The sequence below is a fragment of the Procambarus clarkii genome, chromosome 1 (assembly GCF_040958095.1).
Source record: "Procambarus clarkii isolate CNS0578487 chromosome 1, FALCON_Pclarkii_2.0, whole genome shotgun sequence".
Classification (NCBI taxonomy): domain Eukaryota; kingdom Metazoa; phylum Arthropoda; class Malacostraca; order Decapoda; family Cambaridae; genus Procambarus; species Procambarus clarkii.
Window position 1 is genome coordinate 33,745,034 of NC_091150.1, and position 21,842 is coordinate 33,766,875.

The 21,842-nt window shown below is 41.5% G+C and overlaps 1 protein-coding gene across 2 annotated transcripts; it reads right to left on the reverse strand.

Moving 5' to 3' along the window:
* Positions 1 to 6,304: 6,304 nt before the first annotated feature.
* Positions 6,305 to 21,731, reverse strand: LOC138366087 (TELO2-interacting protein 2-like). 2 transcript variants are annotated; one of them, XM_069326852.1, is made up of 9 exons: positions 21,590 to 21,731; positions 21,238 to 21,390; positions 19,193 to 19,813; positions 18,045 to 18,167; positions 17,714 to 17,881; positions 14,308 to 14,438; positions 11,322 to 11,409; positions 9,175 to 9,297; positions 6,305 to 7,089 (listed from the first exon to the last, which is right to left on the reverse strand). In XM_069326852.1, exons 3-9 carry the CDS (start codon positions 19,802 to 19,804, stop codon positions 6,925 to 6,927), a joined length of 1,410 nt encoding a protein of 469 aa, XP_069182953.1. In that variant the 5' UTR covers positions 19,805 to 19,813; positions 21,238 to 21,390; positions 21,590 to 21,731; the 3' UTR covers positions 6,305 to 6,924. The 2 variants fall into 2 exon arrangements, with proteins under 2 accessions (XP_069182953.1, XP_069182996.1); XM_069326895.1 differs by lacking the exon at positions 21,238 to 21,390 and having other exon boundaries at positions 6,867 to 7,089; positions 21,590 to 21,723.
* Between the last annotated feature and the right edge of the window lie 111 nt (positions 21,732 to 21,842).

The following is a 21,842-nucleotide window of genomic DNA, read 5'->3' on the forward strand; positions in this document are numbered from 1 at the left end:
GGGCGTCTGGCACTCCACTCGAGCACTGTGGGTCCTGCAGCAGTAAACAACGTAGCAGATCTCTCCATGCGCCGCCCATCTATAAATAGCCTTCTGAAAGTTAAAGGGACGTGTCTAGTGCTGATGTTATGTGAAAACATGTCTGGGTTGAGCGTAAAAAGACTGAGTGGCTCCCTGTCCCCATGCCCAGCTGTTGTTTATATTGATCACCTGAGTGGGGTGCCCCGGTCAGCTGTTCCAGCCGCTCCAGCCGGGCTGTGGCGCGCCTTTCGAATATTTGTGTAGGCACGTTCGTCGTTTCGTCCATAACGTTCCCCTCTTTTTAGCGTTCATTTATAATTTATTAATTGTTATATTTAATTTATTTAAGGGTAATAATAATAATAATAATTTATTCACAAGGTACAATGGGTTGGTGAGATTACATAAGATTGTTATTTTTACATTCTTGCAAAGCCACTAGCAGCCTCAATACAAAAACAAATGTACGGGGTCACCATAGCCCGTGCTACTTGGAACTTTTTGTTCCAAGTAGCGAATCTTAAAACAACAACAACAAAATGAAATGTAAGGCTGTTAGCCTTATTATCCTATTAGCCTCCACTAGCAAACACTGGAAACAGCACAAGAATATCTTCCAATATTCCTGAGTGTATGACGTAATTACAGAGCTCAAAGAGGTATATGTGGGGCGTCATACATACCATTTGGTCTGAAGTCACTTATAACAGGGCAATCACAGATATAGTGTTCTGTCATATCATATCGACGATATAAACGTCGTTATCATAGATTTTCCCGGGAGGTGGGGAGGAGACGTTTCATTTCACCTGATGCTTCTGTTCACCTGCATACAAGACACTTGGTACATAGATCAGATCGCACACATATTTTTTTTTTTGTACTATTTCGAACATAAAATTTGTACGTTTCGTATATTATAATTGCTCAATATTAAAACCACAATACAATGTTATTAAGTTAAAATCTTCTACTTAACAGGAATATACAAATTAAATGAAGTTAATCCGGCCTGGGTAAGAACGCCGCCCGCCAGCGTATACACCATTATTATTTCTTTCTTTATTATGCACCCCATACCCATCCCGTGGGCGGTGGTGTAAAGGATTACAGAGGCATATAATCGGTTCAGGAACTGAACCCTCTAGTTCGTTTAGCTAAGCAAATAACAATTTTGCTCTGCTAAACGAGCTAGAGGGTTCAGTTCACTACACACCCGAATGCCCACAAACATGATCGAACGCACAAAACAAGCCTGTGTCTAGACACCTGTCTGGACCATAGCCCAGCGCCACTCACCGGTCGACCAGCCCTTGACTGCTTGTTTGAGACTGCCGGCGATAGTTGCCAGCACATCAGTGCCATCTACACTAAGCCTGGCCTGCCTATATAAGCAGCTCACCACCGGCCAGTCTCCGGCACCGCTCCTGTGCCAGGTAAGTCCACTACGGGTTCACCATAGCCCGTGCTACTTGCCCCGCTCCTGTGCCAGGTAAGTTACGGGCTCACCATAGCCCGTGCTACTTGGAACTTGTTCCAAGTAGCTGAATCAATAACAACAACAAGGCCAGTCTTCAGAATACACTTCGTGCTCTCAAAGCAGTAAAATATACTGTCGCCTCCCCAGAAGACAGTAAATGCGAACAGCTTTTGTACCTTGTATTGCACCTGTTTTTGCCCTTAACGTAATTGTCACATTTTTTTATTTTTACATTTTATATTGTGGATTGCCAAGTGGATAAGGGGTTTGTTTTATTTGTTATTAGTCATTTTTGTTATATTAAATGTTTAACTTTTTCATTCTTTTGGAATTTACCAGCAGCTCTCACACCGTCAGGAGGTCAAAAGCAGTCTTATTTACTTTATTTTACTTTTATTTATTTTATGTGATTGGCTTAGCACCAGCCAGAATAGCCACTTTTATTCTTTCAGATTTATGTCACAGAAGCCACTAGTATTAGTGGCTCTTAGGTTAACTCGGGTAAACTTACGTGTGCATATTTGGTTGATTAGACACAAAGCGTTCAGTGGTTTTGTATATTTATTTAGTACAGTATAGTCTAAGTTACAGCAGTCAGTTTGTTGGTATTGTAGTGACGTGTCGTAGAAGTTGAGATGAAACTTGGAGCAGAGCAGAGAGCTGAGTGAGGCCACGGGTAAAGAGCTTGGGAGAAATTTGGTGAGTAGGATACCACAGGGGTTCATTTTCGGGCCAACCTTTTTTGTCATATACAGTACATCATTTTTGTTCATATACATATTTTGTTCATATTCATGTTCATGGTAAAAGAACACCTAAAGGTGAAGGAAATAATGACTGCCAATCCACAAGAAGTTGACATAATAGCACTAGAGATCTGCTATGAGGATGATAAACTAATGATGATAAATGCATATAGTCCACCGCCAAGCAGCACATGGTCAAAGGAGGAGCTAGATAGTAAACGTGAAGGTCTTATAACAATAATGAGAGAGATTATAGCGAGAGCGGATAACGATAGATCACGACTGTTGATAGTCGGTGACTTCAACTTGAAATCCATAGACTGGGAAGCATATGAAGCTAAAACAGAAGATTTTTGGACCTGTAAATTTGTAGACCTCATCCTGGAAACATTCTTGTATCAACATGTTAAACAAGCTACGAGGATGAGGGAAGGGGACGTTCCCTCCATGCTAGATTTGATATTTACCAGGAAGGAGGAAGAGATATTTGACATTCAGTACCTTCCTCCCTTGGGTAAAAGTGACCATGTCTTTTTGGAAATAAAGTATGCAATGCGTTATAAGCTGGAAGAAAATAAGGAGGTTGAAGCAGTTGAAAAACCAGACTTCAGGAGAGGACATTATGGTGACCTTAGAAATTTTTTTAGTGAGTATAATTGGACAGACTTGATGCTAGGCAAGGAAGTGAATGAGATGTATGGCAAGTTTTGTGAAATATATGATAAAGGCACAAAAAAATTTATACCAAAACAGAGATGCAGGACCAGAAAACAGGATTGGTTCGACAGAAATTGTGAGAGGGCAAGAGACCAAAAGACACAAAAATGGAATCAGTATAGGAAGAGGCCAAACCCCCAAACATACCAGCGATACAAAGATGCGAGAAACAATTATACAGCAGTAAGGAGAGAGGCAGAAAGAAATTTTGAAAAAGGGATAGCAGATAAATGTAAAACAGAACCGGGCCTATTCTACAAATTCATAAACAACAAATTGCAGGTAAAGGATAATATCCAGAGGTTGGAAATGGGAAACAGATTCACGGAAAATGAAAAGGAAATGTGTGAAACATTAAATGAAAAGTTCCAAAGTGTGTTTGTACAAAATGAAATCTTCAGAGAACCAGACACAATAAGAATTCCAGAGAACAACATAGAGCGGATAGAGGTGTCTAGAGATGAAGTGGAAAATATGCTAAAGGAGCTCGGGAGGAACAAAGCAGCTGGACCAGATGGCGTTTCACCATGGGTTCTGAGAGAATGTGCATCTGAGCTCAGCATTCCACTTCACCTGATCTTTCAGGCATCCCTGTGTACAGGAATCGTAGCAGACGTGTGGAAACAGGCTAACATAGTTCCAATCTACAAAAGTGGCAGCAGGGAAGACCCCCTCAATTATAGACCTGTATCATTGACAAGTGTAATAGTGAAAGTATTGGAAAAGCTAATCAAAACTAAATGGGTAGAACACCTGGAGAGAAATGATATAATATCAGACAGACAGTATGGTTTTCGATCAGGAAGATCCTGTGTATCGAATTTACTCAGTTTCTATGATCGGGCCACAGAGATATTACAGGAAAGAGATGGCTGGGTTGACTGCATCTATCTGGACCTAAAAAAGGCTTTCGACAGAGTTCCACATAAGAGGTTGTTCTGGAAACTGGAAAATATTGGAGGGGTGACAGGTAAGCTTCTATCATGGATGAAAAATTTTCTGACTGATAGAAAAATGAGGGCAGTAATCAGAGGCAATGTATCGGAATGGAGAAATGTCACAAGTGGAGTACCACAGGGTTCAGTTCTTGCACCAGTGATGTTTATTGTGTACATAAATGATCTACCAGTTGGTATACAGAATTATATGAACATGTTTGCTGATGATGCTAAGATAATAGGAAGGATAAGAAATTTAGATGATTGTCATGCCCTTCAAGAAGACCTGGACAAAATAAGTATATGGAGCACCACTTGGCAAATGGAATTTAATGTTAATAAATGTCATGTTATGGAATGTGGAATAGGAGAACATAGACCCCACACAACCTATATATTATGTGAGAAATCTTTAAAGAATTCTGATAAAGAAAGAGATCTAGGAGTGGTTCTAGATAGAAAACTATCACCTGAGGACCACATTAAGAATATTGTGCAAGGAGCCTATGCAATGCTTTCTAACTTCAGAATTGCATTTAAATACATGGATGGCGATATACTAAAGAAGTTGTTCATGACTTTTGTTAGGCCAAAGCTAGAATATGCAGCTGTTGTGTGGTGCCCATATCTTAAGAAGCACATCAACAAACTGGAAAAGGTGCAAAGACATGCTACTAAGTGGCTCCCAGAACTGAAGGGCAAGAGCTACGAGGAGAGGTTAGAAGCATTAAATATGCCAAAACTAGAAGACAGAAGAAAAAGAGGTGATATGATCACTACGTACAAAATAGTAACAGGAATTGATAAAATCGACAGGGAAGACTTCCTGAGACCTGGAACTTCAAGAACAAGAGGCCATAGATTTAAACTAGCTAAACACAGATGCCGAAGAAATATAAGAAAATTCACCTTCGCAAATAGAGTGGTAGACGGTTGGAATAAGTTAAGTGAGAAGGTGGTGGAGGCCAAGACCGTCAGTAGTTTCAAAGCGTTATATGACAAAGAGTGCTGGGAAGACGGGACACCACGAGCGTAGCTCTCATCCTGTAACTACACTTAGGTAATTACACTTAGGTAATTACATTATTTTGTCATACAGTATATATCTCATAAATGACAGATGATATAAACCACATTGTCAAATTTGCAGATGACACTAAGATTTATGGTAAAGTGGGAAGTGAAAATTTTATTGAAGCCTTACAAAAAGATCTACATGAACTGCACAAGTGGTAAGAACTGGTAAATGCTTTTTAATATCGAAAAATGCAAAACCTTGCACGTGGGGCAAAACAACCCAGGTCAACTACCAAATTAATAATACAGTATTGCCTTGCAGTAGATTGATTAATGAAGAAAATGAAGGTGTAGCAATGCTCAAATTTTTGGGAGGGACGAAGGAGACTCATTATGGCTGCATATTTCACTCGTCCTCTATTATGCTACGCTGAGGGCATAAACTGGCCTGGCCATGAGCCGAGGCCCTCTTCCTCCATGAGAACATGACCAGGAAACTTATCTGCTCTTCCTAGCAAACACAGTTTGCAGTTTCGCCTAATTTACATTTAATTTAATGCACCAGGTAAAACAATCTCTTTACCCGAGGGCCACTAACACTAGAGGCCTCTATGAGGACAGGAAGCCGGCAGTGGAACAGGACGAAGAGACACTAGGCCACATGACACTTTTATGTTTTGTGCTCACTGAGGTCACTGCTCACACTTTTGGGAAAGGTAACCAGCTACTCAGGCAAAGGACTTATGGTGGATGTAGTAAACATGGATTTTGCTAAAACCTTTGATAATATAGCACATGACAGATTAGCAACAAAATTACAGGTAAATGGAATTTACCTGAGGGGCCACTAACACAATAGTGACCTTGATAAGGACAGGAAGCCGGAAAGGAATAACAGATAGAATACTAGAATGGATAAAAAATGGTTAAAACAAAAACAAACAATAGGTTGTGCTAAATGGGAATGACCTCCTTGGTGAGTGCCCACTGTTCCTCACTCTGTGGCTAGATAGCTTCAGGGAGCCACAAAGGGTCTACACCCCAGACACTGAGCGTTGAATGTAATGAAATGCCAATTTCTGGGCGAGCCCCTATGGCTCCCTGACGTCCTCTCTCCAGGTTGTTGGGGAGTTCTCACATCTGCCATAGAATTGAGGGTGGTGTTGCAGGCTGACCACGAGTTGCCCTCCCCCTCCCACAAAACAAATGGGGCGAACGAGCTAACACTATTTTCAAACCTTTTCGATTGCTTGTTTACATGGTTGGGAGGAGTTCTTCTGGCGGTTCTAGAGGATTCAGTCATTTCTAAAGCCAGCAGTGGTCTTTTGTTTTGCTGAATTTCTGGGAGCCTTCCCTGGTGGTGGCATAATAAATACAACTACTAGTTAGTTTAGTCCATTTATTATGCACTCCATACCCATCCTGTGGGCGGTAGTGGAAAGTGTTACAGAGGCACATAATGAGCTCAGGGATTGAACCCCAAAATTCATTTAGCTAAGTTACAGTTTTTATGAGCTAGTTACAAAAATGCACATTGTCACATCAACAATGGGTTTGAGACCGACCAAAAGTAGTCTCTAAATAAAGCCACTGCTCCCAGCGCCTCTGTGAGTGAGCCAGGTTCTGGCTCCTTGTCCACAGTAGACTATATAGAACTCTGTGGGTGAGCGACCTAGTAGTTGGCATACAATCAGTGAGAGTAGCTTTAGGGAGCCACCAGGGCTTGCCCAGAAATGTTGTAAAATCCTGTTTCAAGGTCTGGATTTTGGGGGTTTCACTGTACAGTTTTTATTATAAAATAACCTCTAAGGCTTTTTATTTTTTCACCAATTAGACATAGAAAATAAGACATCTTGGAACATTTAGCCTCAAGGAAAGATTTGAGTCAAAATGGAGTACCACAGTGAAACAGTTAACAATAAACACATTTTTAGGTTGTCAAAATGATTATAAATTAGAAATCTTGGGATAATTTATTATATCTTCTTGTTGCCCCAATCCATGTTCACTTATTGGATGAGATATTGAATATCCTCTTGAGAATTAGCTGACACTGAGCATGAACTGAGATATCCTGCAATCCCCGACACAATTCTTGCATAGTCTTGGGAGCAGCTGAATTCAATAGATTAATTAATAATTCAGCTTCTTTTGTGATATCGCAGACAATCTGAAAGAGCAGATTAAAAAAATAACAATATAAACAGATTAAAATAATATTTCTAAATAAATTAGTTTTGCATTTAACTAATATAATCATAACACTAATAAAACTTTCTTTAATACTAGAATGCACCACCTAGTAATTAATAACACATTTATTTCATTCATTCATTCATCATTACTCTCTTTCCTACTATTCATGGGGTAGGAAAGCATTAGCCCAGATAAAAAAGATGAATTGAAAGAAGGTTGCAAATACAGTATTACAAAGTAAATTAGCATTTCCATCCATTGCAATACTGCATAGCATTCACACTACAGTACGCATATAACATCATTGACAAACGAGCACCACCACACTCCAGGAGACATTCACAGCAGAACCTCACCATTCGTACGACCAGGTATACAGTGTTCCTCGTGAATTGTCATATACTAAAACAAATTGTCAGCTAAAACAAATACATTCACTTCCATCTTATAAATTATTTTCACCCAGCTTTGTCCTTTACCATACACCATGCATTGTTCACACTAAATTGCCACTTCAAACACACACACACACAATCACTGCTCTAAATACACTCTTCACAGGTCTTCCATTCTGCTCCAGATCCTATCTAGGAGACAGTAGTATCTTGTCTTAGAAAGCAATAAAGAGCTGGGGATAGATTTCCATAAAAAATACCAGTATTGAATGTAATGAAACGCCAGTTTCTGGGTGAGCCCTGGAGACTCCCTGAAGCTAGCATACTGATTAAGTGCCACATTACTTGGGATTATCAGTCACAGAGTTCTTTTATGCCTACCAGGTACCAGAGTCAGAATCTGTTCCCCCCTCCCCTCAGAGGCGCAGGGAGCAATGGCTCATGAGCCCTTTACATTTAAAGTTTATCATCTTGCCATCGACCAGGGAAGCACCCAGAAAGGTAGGCAAATCAAAATAGACTACTGCCTGGTTGAAAAATGCAACCCATGCTCTCAAAACATCAAAAGAACTCTTCCCCCCCCCCCCCCCACAAAAAAAATAAACTAGCAAAAGTTCCCCCCCCCCACTCGTTATCTTCAACCGACCCTCACATGAGGTAGAGGGAGCTGGCCCAGATGAACTGGGCCGCCACCGGCCAGTTCTCTAATGATGAAAGCCACCGACTGGGAGGGAGGGTGTCTGGAATCCTCCGGGGCTCATCCAGAAATTGGCGTTTCAATACATTCAACGTTGGTTTTCTGTGGGAAGCCCCGTCTGCTCCCTGAAGCTATCTACCCACAGAGAAGAAAAAACGGGACCTACCAGGGAGGCAGCAGCACCGCAGATATCACTCCGAAGACGAGACCATCGGCAGTGACAGATGCCCCAAGGCAACACAAGGCCACATAGGGCCAGAGACATTCACCAGATACCTGGCGGCTAAGACCCTGTTAGACCTTCGAAACCCCAGTGCCGAATATCATCCCAAGTCACACAGTATTCATAAATACAGCCAAGAGAGCGGCATACTTCCTAACATCATGGGCACAGGCGTAGACCACAGGCTGGCTAGACTTTATGACACTGCGGGTATCCTGAAAGAGACAAGCCCTGAAACAAGGATCCAGGGAAACCGGATCATCCCATAGTGCATCCACCAACACAGAACACTTGGTGGCGCAAAACAGCTAACGGACACAACACACATCAGTCAAGAACTAACCAGCGTGGCTCACCTGGGCTGTCTTCCCCTCCCCCCTGCAGAGGGGAGGGTGGAGCTAACGAGCGGGAGGTTAGTTGGACAAAGTTTTGATTGTTTGTTTTCTTTGTGATGGACCTTTTTTTTTATATTTTTAGGGCGTAGATCACATTTTTCAGCCAGGTAGTAGTCTGTTTTGATTCGCCTATCTTTCTGGGTGGTTCCCTGGTCGATGGCAAGATGATAAACTTTAAATGTAAAGTGTTCATGAGGCGAACAGAGCCTCCCCGTGCCTCTGTTCCCCGATAGGCACACAAGAACTCTGTGACTGATGACCCCAAATAGGATAGCACTATATCAGTGGGATAATTTCAGGGGGCTGATGGGGCTCCCCACAGAAAAATATATTTAAATTTTACATTTACCTGAGGGCTGTAGTCTGAATCCTCAGCAGTTACATCATACAACAAGCGCACAACCATCTGCACCATGGACGATGCATCAGTGTGAACTTGAGGCCAACACTTTTGTACATATACTTGAAGAGCCTATAGAAAGATTAGTTAATGTACAGCTCTTTCAATTTAAAACAATTTTATGTTAATACTCTACATACCTGTAAGTATGGAAACACAAAACTGGTGTTATATTTGTAAGACTATCATATCTAACAGGTACACAGGGGATAGCTGTTTATAGAAGAAAAATACGGTGAGGTGAAGGTGTGGGGTGACTTATGAAATGTTTTGCAATCTATGAGCTGAAGAGTCTTAGAGTTTATAAGGTGTTGGTCCTGGTTTCTACAAGCGACAAGTGTTGTTAATGTCACTGATATGGCTTACATACTTATGTTCATAAATATTAACATTTCTGGATGTTTCTGGGAAGCCCCCCTCTGTAACTTATCTGTCGTATACCTGTCAATGATTCCGAGGCTCAACATCCCAGTCTCTGACCAAGCCTCCTGGGTGGTGGTCTGGTCAACCAGGCTACTCAATGTGGCTGCTTGTAGCCCGACATACAAGTCACAGCCGGGTTGATCAATCTGTGACTTGTACATCAGGCTTCCCATAGACTAAGCACTGGTGTAATCAAGTTTAAGAATTACGCCAACCCTCAATAACATGATGAACTATTGAAAGCCAAGACTAGAATCTAACTCTATCTATGAGGTTGAAGGGGCTTGATGATCAGAGAATTTCCATTGTCATGGAGAGGAAGCCTGTACTTAGGTTTACTGAGGTGATCCTAAACCAATTACTGACCTTTCTCAGGGTGCAGCCTACAACAAATGACTAACTCCTGGGTGCCTAATTTACTGCTAGGTAAACACAGGCATCATTTGAATGAAACAAGCCCAACTGTTTCTGTCATGCCTTAGCGACTGAACCTAGGATCCTTGGTATGAGCCAAGGACACGGAGCACTGTGCATTTTTTATGCTCCATCGGAGATACCTGCTCCGAGTGTCTTTTCATCTTGATCCCACCCTTTGATTGTCAACCCCATCCTGGTCCAACCTTTGCATGTCCTTTCATCCCTTTGTGTATCACATTTTCCTGACCCCACCTCATGTGTGTCCTTCATTCAGTCCAAACTCCCTTTTTGTCTCCTAATGTTCTGATTAGAACCCTTTTGTTTTCCAGTGTTCTGGTCCCACCCCTCATGTCTCCTTGGATTGGTTCAATCCCTTTCAAACAGCCTGTCTTTATCAGTTCTGTCCATTCTTTTAAATACAGTATCATACCAGCATCATTTATTTTTAACCATCCTGCCTTCATCTTTATTTCTCTGACACAGTACTGAGAAGTAGATCTTTCAGCCTATCTGCATAACCCTTTTATCTATTTTTATGTGATTGAGAGAGTGGATTCCCAACAGTCATCACATACTTACCCTAGTACAGTATTATCATACAAGTGATTTTTGAAGATTATTATATTTTCCAAAAGTGGCATATGTAACATTTGCAAATGTTGCACATGCCACTTGTTTTCCAATTTCTGAACATCTGGTGACAGAATTGGTATCATTTCCACCTCCAAGGCATTCCTCATATTCTGGAACTAATAGCTGTTCCCTTCACAACAGATATGGCACTAAATGCTTTCATTCATCTTCTCCCATCCTCATACAGGATCTTGCTTTAATTAATGCTGAACTCTTTTTCTTTCTTTTCAGACTATACTTACAGTATCTCCAAGTTGTGCAGCTTTTAGCAATGCTGTTCATCTATAATAATCTCATAAGCTTTGCATCATTTACAAACAATATTCATCCCTGGATAACTCCAAGTACCTGTACTATTTCTCCCCTTCCCAACCTCTTTTTTCTGTCTTACCTACTACTCTACCTCCCATTTGTCAGGAATTCATTTATCCATTGGAGTTCCCTTCTGGACATCCCAACATATTTTTTTTTCATTATATAGGTAGGAAGTGTATGCGTGCTGATTCACATGCAAGTATGAAGATTTTTTTTTAGTTTATCAAAATACATTAAGTTCTATCAATAAGTCATTTGTTTATATAACTGACACTATATAATAAAGCCAAGAAACAGATTTCACATACCCTCAAAATGCTTATTCTGTCTGAAGCTGCTAGTCCCTCACAAGTTGCTAAATAGTCAGAACATACATCCATCAAGGTTTGAGACCATCTGAAAAAGTTAGAGCATACATCTATTAAGACATGAAACCATCTGTTGTTTCCGAAATTGTACGTACTTCAAGACAGTGTTTCGTAAAATGGGGGACGCAATAAGATTTAAGGGCACCAAGGAAATGTTAATGGAAAAGGCTGGCATGAAGCTTTTACTATGCCAGTACTACCCTTCTCAGTAAAAAGTAAATGGAATACTACATTTGTATAACTTTTTATTGTGATACGCAATGTTAGAAAAAAGCATTAAGTGTAATGAGAAAAAATTCTGGGTTACTCGTCAGTATCTTCCCACAGTGGTTTGTGCAGAGGCCATCTGATGATGGCCACATGTTATACATAATTATCTACATTTCTGTGCACCCTAATAAACCATTAAGATGGTTTGTTGAGAGTTTATAAACTTTTATCAACAATCCAAGGTCAGCTTAGCACCTGACGGCTGGGGCTTCCACAATTTTTTTTTAACATGAATTATTTAAATATTTTTAATAGTTTTATATCTAGTTTTTAGCAGTAATATTATTCAATACTTTAGTGTGTAATTTGAGGAATTTATATAGCTAAATGTGTGAACTGTCACTATGATAAAACCTATATTGCATACATCTAGTAACATGTATATTATATTCTTAGATCAATAAAACTAGCGGTGAACGTAATGAAATGCCATTTTCTGGGTGAGCCCAGGAGGCTCTCTGGAGCTATCGGACTGATATTAGCTATATTAATCTGGGGGCTTTAGTCATATGGAGTTTGCCTACCGGGAACCATGAGCCAAAATCTGGTTCCCCTCAGGGAGGCAAAGGGACCAATGGCCTATGTAAACTCCATTCTTTGGAGTGGAGTTTTCATGTCTGCCATCGACCGAGGCAGACCACAACTGGCACCCAGACGGGTAGGTGCCCCAAAACAGACCACAACTAGTAGAAAATTTAACCCAAGACTGAACAGAGCCCAAGAACTTTCCCCAAGAAAAACAAGGTAACAAGCAAATTGTCATTAAACCGGCGTGGCGCTCATTCCCGTCCTCCCCCCCAACCCGGAGAGGGAGGCCCTGCCCAACCGAGCTGGCCACTTGCTCACCAGTTTGGAGACTGAGCAAACGGAAGAAAAACTGCATACCGAAGGGAGGGAGGGTGCCAGGGAGCCTCCGGGGCTCACCCAGAAAAATGGCGTTTCATTACATTCAACGCTGGTTTTCTGTGGGGAACCCTGTTGGCTCCCTGAAGCTAGATACCCAAAGATAAGTAATAGAGGGACTTACCTGAAAGGCGGCAGCACCGCGTGTCTCACGACGAAGACAGGACAACTGGCTGCAACCAATGAATCAAGGGCACACAAGACCGCTGAGGGCCTGGAACGTTCACGAGAGAATGGGTACCCGACCCCACAGAGGCTAAAGCCAACAAAAACAAAGTGTTTTGAAAACAATCTTGGACCAAAGGGGCCCACAACAAACTGAGGAGAAGAGAAAAAAAAAAAGAGAGCACCTACTCCAAAAACCAGGACAGCTCAGGCAGCATGTGAGCAGACTGGCGGTGGAAAAACGCATGAGAAAGCTTACTGAACCAAGTCAAAGTACTGTAACATTCACCCCGAACGCAAGCTGGAGCTGCTCCGCTAGTGTCGCACGATAAGAGGTGACAGTATTCAGCATAAGATGTCAATCCTGAAAGAGCCAAGAAAAGAAAGACAACACAAACAGAAACAGAAGTCAACCTACGAAGAGAAAGGAAGTGGTGAAAAGAATGCCAAGAGACTTCATACTGTTGCCGAGAAAAAGACCATAGGTGGGACCCCATGAGAGAAGCCACCTGATCACCATACAGCAGGTACAACCACGAGGGTAAAACCCTGACAGAAAATCAAGGCCAGAGTAGACATCAGCCCAAGCTGGCTTCAGTCAATGAACTGGTGAGCAGGTGGCCGGCTCAGGTGGGTGGGCCTCCCCCTGGAAATAGTAAGAGGCTTTCCTGCCTCTACTTTTCACAGATGCCGTCTTGTCGAATCGGCTTTTATACACAACATACCCAACATGAACCTTAGTCCTGGTTTTTTATTGCTGTTGACTCTTCCTTTTCACAGTGCATACTCAAATGCTCTAACCTTTTAAACAAACTTGACCTGACACAAGCTTACTCCCCTTTCTTTTCTTTTTTTCTTTCCCCCCTTATTCTTATGTTCCCTTCATTCCATCACCCTATTACTGTATTACACCCATCCCTTCCGTATCCCTTTTTGCTTCTTGTTCTTACCTTTTCGCCTTGCCTTTTCTTTCTAGGAATTACCTCCTCTCACATAGTTCCCTTGCTCCCATCAGAATCAAATTGATAATGGTCCAGGACGGACCGAAATGCCGTCGTCTCCTTATCTTCTGGTGTGTGGTTTGGTCATTATATCAACAGCCCTGCTCCTGTGCCAGGTCAGTCCACTACAGGCTCACCATAGCCCGTGTTACTTGGAACTTTTTGTACCGAGTAACTAAATCTTAAGTAACAACAACAACATATCTTTAGCTACGTTATTGTGACTCATAGTCTGCACATTAAAGTGATACTGTGGGAGCAAGCTGCATGTACTACTCATGGGTGTTAGTACTTAAGCTCTCACACCCCACAAGGGTTGTCCATTTTTTCAAAGATGGCATCTGTTTACTAATGGTCTGGGAAAGCATATAAGAGCCACATGTACCTACAGGAGTTTTCAATCTTACATAGAGAACCAGACTTTAGTCCTTTAGTTACCACCCGTAGGTTTGTGCGAGTTTCTCAAGCCTGTGCAATCGTAACTCTTAGCTATACCAGCACGTAAGCACAGGAGAGATACCAAGAAATTGTTTTCTGGCCCTTTCCAGAAAAACACATTTAAAAATAGATTTTACAAAAGAACATACCTGATGGCAAAAATACCCATGGATGACAAGATACTTGGAAGTGAAACAGCATAAACAGAGCGTAGTGCAAGCTTTTGTTCATGTCTCATCTCTCGTAGCAATTGATGCAAAATAATATCGTGTGCACTTTCCTGTAAAAGTAATTAAACTGCATTAATAGCTAGTGGTACTTCAAACATTAACAAAATTTGTCCTACTTAAGACAAAGAATACATATATACAGTACAGCACTATAATTTTTGTGTTTTAAATTCTATGGTTAACAAAACAGCCATACATACTGTATGAGCTCACTTATCTGAAGCCCACTGATCCAAATACTATATTTGGATCAGAGATCAGTGTACTGTATTTGTGTTAACTGGCAAAAATTGCAGCCATATACTTTTTTGTCAAAAACTTCTCCATATCCAAATAGCAATTCAGATAACCAGAGATTTTTCTGGATACTGAAGACAGGCATAGTCTAAATCAAGTTTGGATAAGTTTCTGCTAACTTCACCATATCCGGATAAAGATCTGGAATACCAGAGATTTTGCCAGATACCAGACAGGTATCGGGACATACCATATTAATCCCGTACAGCAGGGGCTGAGGTGCAGGGTATGGGAGGTGTTGGGGTGGCTGGTTTCAGGGTTCAGGGTGTTGGGAGAGAGGAGAAAGTCGGGAGGTTTTGCATTACAACAAAAAAAGCATTACATAAATGCCTCCTGAAGGCATCTCTGTTTGCAATGAATCCCTCTCTCCAACGAATTGGGGTCGGTTCCAAATAGTTTGCTGAATCAGAGTTGCACTGTACTTCAATCATAATTCAGAAATCTTAGCCAAACATCCAAAGTTTGCTTACTGTAGGCAATAAATGCATATGACTGTAAAGCTGCCAATCCAGTTGGATGGGCGTGTGGAGCAGGATTATTAACTTTGTAACACCCCAGCTCACCCCAGAACCCCCAAAACAGGGAAGGTCCAAAATGGGCAGACAAGCCTCAGCATCTGAAGAGAGAACTGTGCAACAGCATCCTCAGGAAAGAGGAAAAAAAGGTAGGTGGACATAAGGGTAAGTAAGGGTCCATGCTGAATCCAAAGAATGGGCCAACACAATCTGTCGACCAGAGAGTCAGGTGGTGAACATGGCCAACACCTCCCGGAGCACAGTAGCATACAACTTGGGAAGTACAGTCAATGCACTTCCCAAGTTGTATGTAGGCCAAGATCCCTGTATATGGCCCCTCCATCAAGCATCCCCACATCCTCAATGAGCCAATCAATATGCAGCTAAAGGAGGCCCAAGAAATGCCTGATGGAACCCAAATGCAGACAAGCATGAGGGTCAGGTGCCCTAAGTGCAGTTGACCTTCGTGCCCGTCTGCATTTCGATAACAGGGAAACCTGAGCATGGAGCGGCAAGAGACCTATGCCCTGAGAAAGAGCAGGAGCAAAGAGGCAATCAATGAGAGCTGCAAAAAACAGGCCCCCAAATAAACACCTGCACCATGGTAAACACCTCATGCCACTTAAGTGTGCAGGTACAACAAAAAACTCACCAAGCAAGAACAAGGGGATTGTCTGCCAGCCTGGAAGACTGAAACCTTGTAACACATCCAATAAGAAGACCCCAAATTCAAAAGAGGAAGGGTCGTGCAAAAAATACGTAAAAAGAGCCTCCCGAGCCGCCGCAGGAGGGATCTGAGAGGAAGAAAACCTGCTGAAGGATGATCCCGATGGAAAGAAAGGCATGTGAAACTAAATCCTGGGGAAAGCCACACCGAAATCATACTAATAAAGGGAGAGAGGATATGAAAACCCCTCCCCCATGCAAAGGAAGATCCCTCCTCAGAGGAAACCAGGAACCACGTAGAATTGAAAGGAATCTAAGGGTTCAAATCTGACCCCCCAGCAAAGTCGCAGAAGCTCCAGAAGAGTGTCCTTCCCAAAATAGAGCAAGCGTCCTCGCCCACCACCCGGGACAGAAAAGCAGTCCAAGGCAGAGGCTTCGAAGGAAGGAGGAGCATGAGGAAAGGAAATCCCAGAAGCCTCAGCAGGACTAGGACAATTGTCTCTGTGCCAAATTCAGAAGGGAAAGGAAGAGGAAGTGTGGACACCAACACCACCAACTCTTGGTCCAAAAACACCAACAGGGCCGCTTTGAGGCATTCAACTAGGCACACAACATGGATCGCTGCAACTGAGAAAACCCAATATGCAAAGCATTCGCTGCCTAGGAAACCCTAACCTAATCAAGAGGGCCACAAAGAAGAGCCACATAGGGAGAGCAAACTCCCCCCCCCCCCCCCCCACAGGACTTATGATCGAAGGTGCAGCACGGTCGAAGCAGAAGGAATGAACATTGCCTTGCAACACAGATGATGAGCAACTCTCAAACTCGCACAAAGCGACAGAAGGTTCAGGGTGAATATCCATTGGACCACTGAACCCGCACGGGATTTCTGAAGCCTAAGGGGGAAACCCAAGCAGGACATTTAGGCACTGGAATTACAATGCCAGACCTAAAAATAAGCTGATAGCCTGGGGCAATGTGGCTGGAAGGCCAAACTCAGCACTCTAGAGAGAAGTGCATGAACTACTAGTCCACCCCACCAGCCAAAGTTTCACCCAACCTGAGGGAAGACAGGAACTTCCCAAGACACCAGACTTCACCCTGGGCAAGAGTCACCACAAGTATGGGCCTCCCCTAAGGAAGAGACTCCTGAACACTCCAGTGAAGATAACACTGGCAATGCAAGGGCAGCACTAGGGAACACACAGTGACGGTAACCCCTGCACACATGCAACTCCAAGTACACTCAAAATTTGACTAATTCTACACTGCAGTGTACAGGAAATGTCACTAAAGGCAAACACCAAGGCAAACACCATCACTTAACTGAACAAGCAGAACACTGAAGCCAGTACAAAAAGAGATGCTATAGAACAGAGCTTTGGGATGATGGCTGGTGGTGGGCTACCTCTCCACAAACAAGGGGGAAAGGTGAGGGCAAACAAGCTTGTACTACTTTCGAGAGAATTCAATCATTTGTTTACATTGTTGGGAGAGTTCTTTCAGCGACTCTCAAGGGGTCAGTATATTGAAGCCAGTAGTGATTTTGACTTTCTGACTTCTTGGTTGCCTTTCCCAGTGAGTGGTGAAAATAAATGTCACCCACTCCCTGCGCCTCTTTGAGGGGAGGCCAGGTTCTAGTGCAAGTCCCAGGTAGGCCTATAAAACTCTGCAGCTGATGTGACATAGTACAGTACATGGTACCATATCAGTACATAGTAGGACTATATCAGTACATAGTAGGACCATACCAGTACATAGTAGGTTCAGGGAGCACAAGGGGAATCCTCCCAGAAAAAAGTATTAAAGTTAAGATATATAAATATAATTTTACATGGAACACTCACACTTTTCAGCTTCCCTGCATTTGATGGGTCCGATTCCAAGATATATGCTACTTCTGTGATAGCTGGATATAAAATTTCAAGTACTTTAGCCTCCCTTGAATAAAGTATTGGTTTCAGAGCATCGTATATTACTGCTCCTCGTCCATACCATCGAAGTTCTGAGCCAGTCTAGAAAAAAAAAAGTTGAATGAAATGAAATGCCTCTTTCTGCTTGGGTGGTAGATGCTGCAGGAAAATCAGACTGTCATTTAGAGGAATACTCTATGTGGAGGTTCTATTGTACTCTACAAAGACATTTACAAATGTAGTAAACATAAAATAATATACTCACAGTGTTTCTTATTATGTAAAGAAGACAGTTAAGTCCCAACACTTTGTTTCGCTGTTCCCAGTCATCGACAATAAAAAGTGCAGGAGGTAGAAGGTATGCCAACTGCTCTCCCAATGTCTTTTGCTGAAAAGTTGTGAGAGCAATATACATATACATAAACAATTTGGTGGTTGTATACAGTATTTGCAATTCATAATAGTGTAAAATTTGAGTGACTTTTACTATTTGATTTCCTTTGTGTTTATTTTGAAAATACAGTGCATATAAAATTATGTAACCATAAAATGTCATAATGTAAGATGAGGTTGTTTCTTTTTACAGAAAAATATTCGTAGCATTCGTAAAAATCATGAGTTGAATGTAATGAAATGCCTTTAGGCACCAGGCCTCCATGATCAATCCTGACCTGCCGGGAGCCAGGGCCTTAAACTAATCTTTTCTGAGGCAATGGGGGCTTTCCTTAAAAAGGATACGCATAACATTGAGAGCACCTGGAAGGATAAGTCTGCTGCTACGTAATTAAATTTCATTATACTGCAAAGCAACTTAAACAACCATGCTTTTATACAAAATACCAGCATATACCAGATTAGAAACAGCAAGTTGAAGGACAAAGACCAAAACACACACACACAGATACCATCACAAGGCAACCACATGATATGATGAAGCAATGGTCGAACAAACCAGATCCATATAAGGATAGGGCCCCTCTGAAAAAACTCTCTTTCAAGATCTTCTTGACCACAGGGAAAAAGTGGGACATGAAATTGTCATGTCCCATTTCGATCCTCCACCGGGGATCGAACCCGGAACCTCAGGACTACGAATCCGAGGCGCTGTCCACCCAGCTGTCAGGTGTGGTAGGAGAAGAAAATATCAAAGTGTTCAGTGAGGATCCACAAGGTCTTCTCTGAGTACTGTACTCTTTATTTTATTTTCCGAGGCTATGGGTCCCTACACTTGCACCAGAGGTGGTACTCCTTCCCTATATAAAAAAAAAATATTATATATGTAATTATACATATAATAATATGCATACTCTATATAGATATACCTGTAATATGTATAATAATAATAATTTTATTACTATAAAATACTGTAATAATATTTTCTCTACATAAGATATGTAGAGAAAAATTACTTACATTTAAATATTGAAGAATCTTCCAGTAAGACATCTTTAGGGAAGGATATGTTTTCCAATTATTTTTGTTGAATATTCCACTAAATGCTTGTAATATAAATTTTATGTAACTAATTTCTTTTTCATTTTCAAGAGAAGTTCCACTGTTCTGATATGATCTTTCCGAAGTGTCAGTAAATTCTCCATTTAGAAGTTCTCTTACAGATTTACATTGGCAAACTTCACACAACTTGTTCATAACATTCTTAGATGCACTCGCTGCTTTTTTATTGACCCATTCCCAATTTTCATCACTGAATTCACAAGCAACAAGAAAACAATTGACCACAGCATTTCTTATGAACAAATGACTAAAATGGTATCCTTGCTTTTTAACAGAGTATATCTTTTGAATTATTTGTATAACAACATTTAGCTGAATTTCAGCATTATTTGCAACACCTTCAAAGTCTAATTCAGTATATGGCAGATCTACGTTCTGGAGAGGAGGCACTCGACAAGCTTCAATGACATAAGTTATGATGGATGTAAGTTCATCTTCACACACTTGACTTCCAGATATATTCAGTCGCTCAAGTAAGTTCAATAGTTTGTCATTGTGTATAAGAGTCATTGCTGCAATCTGGAGGGAAAACAGATTTATAAAAATAGTATAGAGAGTAATGAAATGACAATTGCAAGTAGCATCTCAGTAGCTCTCTGAGCTTACTGCACTCTCACTCTAGGACCACTCCTTAACATCAGGCACCCAAGACTCTCTTGACCTACCAGGAGCAAGGACCAATATCTTCCCACTCAAAGATATGAGGTAAGTATGTTGGGTGCGATGATGAATCCACTTCCAAGTTAAATCACTCAAAGTCAAAAAGCGCAACAAAACAACCAACATCTCTATAAGACAATCATCCCCATAAAGAATAAATTTGGAATGCAAACCAACCCATCCAATAGTTAGAATAGGCAAACTATGCTTGCCCCCAACTTTCCTAGTCACCGCCAGGTAGCAGCCTACGTCATCCAGGTAACAGCCAGGCATCCCTTCACTCTTTTCACCTTTTGCTCAAATTGAACTCAGTGGGTTGATTTCTGAATACCACATGCTCTTCTCATCTCTTTCAGGGAGCAAGTTACTGATTTCTTATCCTGGTAGACTAAATAGTTTTAAGTGCCTGACATTTGTGGGCGTGGCCACAGAGTACCAATGGAGTACACTTCGGGTTGCTACTGAGTGACCAGTAAAGCGAGTAAACAATAAGTATTGTTAGAGAATTCAAATACAATTCATCTAAACAATACTTGATGGCTAGTTCCTACTGAGAAATTTTCTTCTATATTTATGCATGTCTTCAGACATCTCACCTGCTTCACAGTGCTGTAGAGAGAAAATATTTGTAAAATATAATTTCATATGCTGGTTTCCATTTCACGTATACAGTACTACATTACGAAACACAAATTTATGGAATGAGGATTACCTCAGTAACTACAAACATATTAGAAAGTGAAGGTAGATGGAGACATAAGGAAACATTGAAAATAATCAACAATTGGAGATATGGTGCCCCATTTAGTTATCCCGCCACAGAGTTTCCATGGGGATATCAAAGCTTAAACTGTACAGTAGTAGGATCCTGATTTTACATGGACATAAGCTTCTCAAGACCATGTGCTGAATGAAACTGTTAAGTGTTAATAATAACAGTCTTTTAGTCAGTAATAACAGTCTTGCAGTAACAGTAATAACTTGCAGTCTCCGTGGTGTAGTGGTAAGACACTCGCCTGGCGTTCCGCGAGCGCTATGTCATGGGTTCGTATCCTGGCCGGGGAGGATTTACTGGGCGCAATTCCTTAACTGTAGCCTCTGTTTAACGCAACAGTAAAATGTGTACTTGGATGAAAAAACGATTCTTCGCGGCAGGGGATCGTATTCCAGGGACCATAGGATTAAGGACTTGCCCGAAACGCTACGCGTACTAGTGGCTGTACAAGAATGTAACAACTCTTGTATATATCTCAAAAAAAAAAAATAGAGGCGCAGTAACTAACCAGAGGCGTATGTTAGAGGAAGACTTGCAGAACTGTAGAGCGGGATGTTGCGTTTATGGCGTCAGCTGTTAGTTGTTGTTGTTGACTTAGGCCCGACGACGATCGTGGGATGGGATGCACCCCGGCGTACCCGTATAGGGGTAATCCCAAATCCTAAAGGCGAATCGAAGACACATATCATTAGACACTAAGATGCCAAATGTAAGAACGTGGCCTCGCGTCAAAGAAAGTCAGGCAGATTAATGGGGAACCCCAGCAGGAGTCCCCCTCCAAACAGAGAACACTGGGTTGTTTTCTGTGTTTGGCTATTGATGGTGCGAGAATGTGTGAATGTAGAATGTATGTACTTTACCTGAATAAAAATTTGTATTTGTATTTATGATGATATTTTGGGTTAGGAGAAGCTACAGCACATGGGGGATACAAAAGGAATTGATGGATTCGTATGTTGTTGTTGTTGTTATTGGTACGAACAGCATCGAATCGTATATAACTTAGTAACGTTGGCTTGGTACACACACACACTAGCACAGTTCGTTCATAGACAATTTTGTATACTGCACATGAAATTTTTCGTATATAAGTACAAGCTGGCTAAAAAACGC